This window comes from Echinops telfairi, unplaced genomic scaffold, assembly GCF_000313985.2.
Source record: "Echinops telfairi isolate 266 unplaced genomic scaffold, ASM31398v2 ScPeMD7_58;HRSCAF=197, whole genome shotgun sequence".
In the NCBI taxonomy this organism is placed as follows: domain Eukaryota; kingdom Metazoa; phylum Chordata; class Mammalia; order Afrosoricida; family Tenrecidae; genus Echinops; species Echinops telfairi.
The window spans coordinates 101,448-108,286 of NW_022103956.1; the positions used below are offsets into that span (position 1 = coordinate 101,448).

At 58.8% G+C, this 6,839-nt stretch overlaps 1 protein-coding gene across 3 annotated transcripts; it reads right to left on the reverse strand.

Annotated features, from left to right (window-relative positions):
* Positions 1-669: 669 nt before the first annotated feature.
* LOC123521759 (PRAME family member 20-like) lies at positions 670-5,348 on the reverse strand. 3 transcript variants are annotated; one of them, XR_006680108.1, is made up of 4 exons: positions 5,164-5,348; positions 2,861-2,961; positions 1,375-1,572; positions 670-1,226 (listed from the first exon to the last, which is right to left on the reverse strand). XR_006680108.1 is itself a non-coding variant. In XM_045290826.1 (3 exons), exon 3 carries the CDS (start codon positions 1,192-1,194, stop codon positions 778-780), a length of 417 nt encoding a protein of 138 aa, XP_045146761.1. In that variant the 5' UTR covers positions 1,195-1,226; positions 1,375-1,572; positions 5,164-5,348; the 3' UTR covers positions 670-777. The 3 variants fall into 3 exon arrangements, 2 of the variants coding, with proteins under 2 accessions (XP_045146761.1, XP_045146762.1); XM_045290826.1 differs by lacking the exon at positions 2,861-2,961; XM_045290827.1 differs by lacking the exons at positions 2,861-2,961; positions 5,164-5,348 and adding an exon at positions 4,225-4,287.
* Between the last annotated feature and the right edge of the window lie 1,491 nt (positions 5,349-6,839).

Consider the following 6,839-nt stretch of genomic DNA (forward strand, 5'->3'; position numbering starts at 1 on the left):
CTGGGTGGAATGCTTTTTTCAATGTACGATCCCCCTTTTATAAAACCCTTCCTGCGTCTCCATGGATTTGTTCCCTCGTCTACCGACTGACACACCTTGGTGGGGTAGTAGCCCGTATCAGGTGGCCCTGTAGGACCTGCTGGACAGGCAAGCTCAGCTGTGTGGACCACTCACCAGGCGCCCCCAGAGGACAAGCCAACATTGACGAGCACAGAAATCGTAGATGGGGGGCTACCCCTAATGCACGGGGTGGGCTGCGGTCACCGTTCGAATACAGAAATCCAAACCAGGAGGTCGGGGCTTGAAGATCAGTCTTTGGATTCGGCGTGGGCTGCCTGCATTCTAGGGGGGCTCATCGGGGATCACGGGGCTGCTCTTCTCAGCAGGGACGGGGTGCAAAGACTTGGGAGCTCCCCCCGCCCCCCTATATCTTCCTGCACTCTGTCTGAAGCCAATCTGTCACCTCTTCTCTTCTGCACATCTCGTTCACCTGTACTGGGTCCACCTGGACGCCCAGGGTGCCCGGTAGCTCAGCAGTGATGGGATGTCGCCGGCACACAGCAGGACCGGCGATTTGGCTGTGCTGCTGGAGACAGACCTCGGCCCTGCTCCGCGAGAGGGTCGAGACCCCGAGTTCTCAGCCGCTGGAAGTTCGAGGTGCTCTACGTCTCTGTCTGTCTCACAACTTTATTGGTGCCTGACACACATAACATAAAATGCCATTGCTCCGTCGTTCGATACAGCAAGGCAAGAAGGATTGCACGCCCATCGCCGCGGTCAGTCTGGGGACAATTCCTGGCTACTCACGGGGCCTGTGCCTGTACACTGGGGCCCGGCCCACACGTCCCAGAAGTTGGTAGCCGTCTGATCGCTGAAATCCACACTTCTCAGCCTGCATCTGCTGTGCCGAACAGTCTGGGATCTTAGGGTCTCGTCACCCTCCATGGCGGCGGTGACCATGGCCTGGGGATAGTCCACCTTCCTCATCAGCGCCCCCAGGGCCAGCTGGGGGAAGGGCCACTGCAAAATCATGGCCTTCACGACCTCCCCGTGGCCCCTGGCAAACGCTGACACGAACAGGGGTGGGAAGAGCTCCCTGGGCAGCCAGTCCAGCGCGGCAAGGACGGAGTCCTCATCCTGCAGCCCGCTCTGGATGGCCAGGTCCAGCAGCCTGGGGGGCGTCCTGCGGCTCATGCCGGTCAGTCCGCTCCAAGGGGAATCCTGGCCTGGGAACGGAAAGGGGGTCTGCTCACACCTCCGGGAGGGCCAAGCTGGCCGCCCCAGCACTCCCAAATCTGGGGCCCCTTCACCTGCCCCCCCCTGCGCCCCTCAGAAGGGAGCCTTGCGGCCACCCCACTCGTCCTGTCCACTCACAGTGGTCGAGACAGCCACGCTCCCGCGGGACAGACTTCAAACTGGACCCTGCTCCTGGCTCGCGTTGGTCCAGAGGCTGTGGAACGGAAGGCGGCAGGTCCGGTGCAGGGCGCTGACCCGGCCGCTGGGAGGAGGCTCAAGCCAAGATCGGGTGGCGGTTGGCGGTTGCTGCCTCACGTCACGAGTCCCAGACGTCACCTGAAAGGGTGGATCGAGCAGCAGACTGGAGGACGCAACGTGGGGGTGGTGACGACTTCCCGGCCCCCAAGTTTGCTTCCCCGACTGCTCGTGAGCCCCTCTGGGTGCTGAGACCCTAAGGCCGCAGTTCTCAACCTGTGGGTTGAGACCCCTTTGGGGGCCACCGCCCTTTCGCAGGGTCGCCCGACCCATCGCAGGAGCAGACTGACAGTGGCGTAGCGACGAGTCATGCGATGGTTGGGGGTCCCCACCGCGCGAGGAGCTGTGGGAAAGGGGCGCAGCAGGAGCGAGGCTGAGAACCACGGCTCTAAGGTGAGTTTAGCACAGTCGTGGTTGCAGAGAGTGTTTCAAACACCAAAACTGGGTGAAATCATCTCAAAACGTAGGGTCCCGTGAAGAGATACTTTCTGAGCAGAAGCCCCTGTGCTCCATTCTCGTTCTTGAATCTGGCTTTGGGGGGTGGGGACGATGGGTTGGGGACCACATGTCCAATTTGCCCTTCCTGTTGATGACAGTTTGGTAGAGGAGCGGACAACAGAAGTAAAAATAACTCCTGTTTTTATTCTGTTATGAGTGAACTCTTTTTTTTAAAAAACATTCGGTCACGATCCTTTATTGTGAATTAGTTGGGGTACCTAGCAGATCATCAATTTTGTGGTCAGCACTCAGAGTCGTATAAACCCCGCTAGGAGTTTATAGCCACCCATCTCCTAGAAGCCTTAAGGAGATTCGCTGTGCTGCCGCACGTGGCCAGAGAGCCCCTCAGAGGGCAGGGTGGACGTCTTGTCGGGAGGGACCGGTCCCACGAGAAGAAACACGTCGCGCCCGTAACGCGGAGGGCAGGGCGGGAGGGACAGCCTCCCCGGGCGGCCTTGGCATCGTGGCCGCATCAGTGCCCGCGCTGCGTCCCTCCGCTGGGCGTCGGGTGGCCGTGGGCGGAACCGTGAACCGCAGCCGGCAAGGGTCCCTCCACGTCTCGGAAGGAAGGCTGAGAACAGGGCACGGGTTGGGACCTGACCCCCCATCCTTTCCGGCGATTGCATCGGGACTAAGGAACAGTAGCGTCTCCACTCAGACAAGCACGCGGCTTCCTGCGCAGCAGTGACAAGTCCGACAGGAGGGGTGGTGTCTTCGTCCGAGGGAAACGTCAAGGCCTGTCTTGCTCTGTGAAGGCGGATCTCCACGGCGTACAAGAGGCTTGTCCACAAGAGAAGGGGCCAACTTGCTCAACACCCACGGCGGCAGAAACGGGGGATTCTAGCAACTACGTCGTCGGGCTAAAACTGACCTTGACATCAAGCGGCACTGACGAGTCTTGGTAACAGGATGAGGAATTTGGACACAGGAACAGCGGCAGTCGGAGACGGGGTCCCCGTGAGACGGGGGGATCTGGAAATTGCACGACAGACTTTTCAAGGATGGGGTCACTTCACCGCACACGTTGTCTCAACAACAAAGTCAGCGGCACATGCAAACTCCCGCAGTGCAATTCCCAGGAACCAAGCAGATTGCACCTGTGGGACGTGGTTTACGGTGCGGAGACCCCCGTCACGAATGTCCGTTACGGGGGACACAAAGCCGGAGTGACCTGAACAAGGGCTGTGACCACCTGACGTGGACGGGCATCTGCGGGTCACAGCCAGGGGTCACTTCAGTCCGGCACGGAATCGGGAAACCATCAAATTCGTGACCGCTGGGCAGCCCACTCATCAAAATCAGGTGGTGGTGGGGGGCATTACAGAAGCCAAATGAGGGTCAGGATTCAGACACACATTCTGTTAGATGCAGCTGACAGGACTGGTCCTTCCCACTAAGGCAGTTGGGCAAGGTGATTAGGGTGGGCCCCGCTATGCCGCCTTAATGACCGCCTTAATGACCGCCTATGCCGCCACCCTCAGGCAAACCACGAAGAGACTGCCCCTCCCTGGGCAGTCGGCAGAGGACGATGCACCCCACCTGGGGGCAAGATGATCCGCGTCCTTGCTCCCAGGGCTCAGGGGCTCCGTGAGGTGGGTTTTGGGTTTTGACTGCTGTCCATCCCCCTGAACCTGAAATGCTCAGACCTGAAGCCCTAACACAGCAGAGATTCGGGGAGCACACATTCTCTGCCGTCAAATGACACGGGGTCCGTGTAACGAACAAGTGTGATCCACAGGCGCTGTGGGTCACCTCAGGCCCACGCCACACGATGCCAAGCCCTCTCGCGCCGGTCTTGGACAATCGAACCCTAACAGCAGAAACGGGGTCGGCTCTTGGAAAACATCCATGACGTCGTTCATAAGAAAGCAACGATCATCCCCGAAATGGAGAACGACGATCAGAGTGGAGCTCAAAGCGATGGTGGAGCCTGCCCTTGGTGGAAACGTCGCCACAGCAAGTGGAAGAAAGGAGGAAAACGCGGAGCAGAATTACTTCCACGGGAAACATAGAAGATGATTAAGGCATCACAAGGAGGGACAGTGCCCGAGGGAACATCATCAGAGTTATCACGGTGAGGAAACGGGTCTCGTCCTCTGTACGGGGGAGATAAGAGCCGAGAACGGCTGCCACGCCATCAGGGCTTGTCTGGCATCGTCCAAGAAAAATGGACGCAGTGCCGCGTCCAAACCGGCTTGTCTGTGGTCGCTTTCTCTCAGTCGAGAGACTACCCACCGGCCGTCACTTCTGAAGAGATCGTTGTGAAGAACTGTCTCTAAAAAGGGCAGGCACTTTATTGATGACCAGGTCAGACTTGCGGACAAAGGACGGGGCTCTCTCTGGTTTAAATGGCTTAGTCGACGGGAAATGCGCTGCAGCCTGTTTCCCACGTGTGTCTGGGCCTCTCCTCTCTCCTGCCAGAGCAATCTCCTCCCGGGCGTCCAGACACCCAGGGAGATCCAGGGCCACAGCTGTCCCCTGTAAGCTCCTAAGTCCACCCTGGGAGTTTGCTGGTCAGTAAATGGGTGTGGGGTCTCAGGACCACTCCCTGGCTCGATACAATCGGAGGAGCCCTGGTGCTCTTGGTTGTTCATGGGGCTGCGACCCCCAAGGCCGTTGGTGCAAGACCCCAGCCGCTCCACAGGGAGAGGGGGGCCCTGGGGCACCAGCAAGGTCCCCCTGAGTTGGCGTTGGCTGGAGGGCAGCGGGGTTTGCTTTGAGAAAAGATGAAGCCGGGACTCTGTAAGAAAGGCCGTTGGGCATAGAGGCATCTACACAGTGCAAAGACGGAGCGGAAGGGCCCCTGAGAATGTGTTAAGGTGATGTAGCTGACAAGGACCTCCACCGGATAGAAGGGGAGGGACACTTAAGCCGTGAGTGGCAAAGCTAAAATAGCTTTAGACGCAGCTTTGGAAGAGGTTGTTAGGAGCCGGGGTGTCCTTCCCGACCCACGGTCCAGCCGGCGCTGGCTGGAAGCTGGAGGGACAGTCGCAGAGAGGTGAAAGGGGCCCAAGAACTGGACCCTGGACCATCTCAAGAGGGAGCCGGTGCTCAAGAAGCAGTGGAGAAGGACAAGACCTTCCCGCTGTGGGTCCTGGGGTCCCCCCTTTTACCTCGCCATAGCCACGGGTCTGCCCTCCCGTGGGGAGCCCCTGGGTCGTCCCATCCACCTACCGTGGCTCGAGGAACTGGGTCCAGGGCTGGGCAGGGATTGCAAGTCCACAGAAGCACTTCGATCCAGCCCGCCTCTCTGGATTGGAGTCAATCTCCTCCTCCCTCTGCCTCCTCTTTAACTGATATCCCCTGTGACCTCACAGATTGCAGGGCAGTCCCTCCCTGGGGGCTCATCAGGGCTGGCTAAGGATAGGAGGTTTACTCTCCCAGCCTCGTAGCACCTGCCTTACTTATCACGAGGCTCACCTCAGGGTCGGTCGAGACACAGGTGCTGACCCCTACCGTTAATGCCATACAGCAAAGCAGGCCCACGGCAGCGTGGAGTTGTACCCACTCTGGTCGCCCTGGGGGACAGAGGACACCTGCCTCCTTGATGTCTGCAGGGGTGGAGGTCATCCCACAGCCGGCCCGCTTGCTACCATTAGTGTTCACTCATCCGTCTGCCCCTGAGGCCTCCAGGTGGGGTCATTTACGGTTGTTTGGGCTCTGGGGCACGTGTTTCCTGTCCTCCCCTTCCGTTTGCAGCTCTGTGTGAGGCTCGGACGGCCTGTTTCGCAGGGGCCCCAGCTTTGCTTTGGGCTCCTGGAAAGTGGTTTCTCCAAATCTCCTCTGAGTTCGAGCTTAGACTTTGTGGCTGCAGGAGCAGGAGGCTAAGGCGGCAGGAAAACCTGAGTCCACCTGCAGAGTGACCTCCTAGAGAGGCCTCACTCAGTCACTGTAGGGAGCAGGTCACCTGCCCTCGATCAGAACTGGATTCCGTCCACCCGTCTCCGTGGGCTCTGGGGGCGGCGGCTCTCAGGGGCTCGCCTGGGTGTGGCCTTGCTGCAGGGAATGGGGATGCATCTCAGGAGAAGGTGTCGGCAATTGTTTGAGATGGAAGAGCCGATGCAGCCTGGCACACACATTCCAAATCGTTCCAGTGTCAGGGAGATATTTTTGCAAACACATAAAATACTCATTCTTTGAACAGTATCCTTCAAATGAAGCCAGGATCGTGGAATTTAAAACTGTGCTCCAGCCACACTGGGCCCTAAAGAGCTTCTTAAGGTTCGCAAGCCAAGCGTGCTGACCCCTGCTCGGGCGTCAGACCCTGGGCGCCTTGCCCCCACGGCCTTGGTGGAAGGACCAGTGTTGTGAGCACTTCTACCTAACCCTGCCGTCTGACTGTACGGACGCAGACGGTCTCACATCTCTCAGTTGGAGACCCGGGTGTGTTTGAACCCTCTGACTCAGTGCAGCCTCGCCTCAGCCTGATGTCCTTCCACAGTGACCACCTGCTTTGAGTCTCGGTCGCAGCAGGTGCAGATGACAAGCCGTTACACATCCATCCATGAAGACAGACCCAGTGTCCTGAATAGGGACCGAGGAGAGTCTGAGACGCAGTGAGGACAGTGTCCCCTGATCTGTCAGCTCCGTGCACACAGAGCCGAGCCAGCAAATCCACACGGTCAACGTGCAACATGGAACGCTCTCCCTTCACGCAAAACGTGACAAGCCGGCGTGTGTTGCGGCTCGTTTTGCCGGAAATAATGACAACCTGTGTCTGTGAGGCTTTCACAAGCAGAGCGGGTTCTCTCTGAGTCTGGGTGAGCAGGAAGGACAATGTAGGGACTGGCTGTAGGGGACGGCTCTCTCTCTCTCTCTCTCTCTGTCTCTCTGTCTCTCTCTGTCTCTCT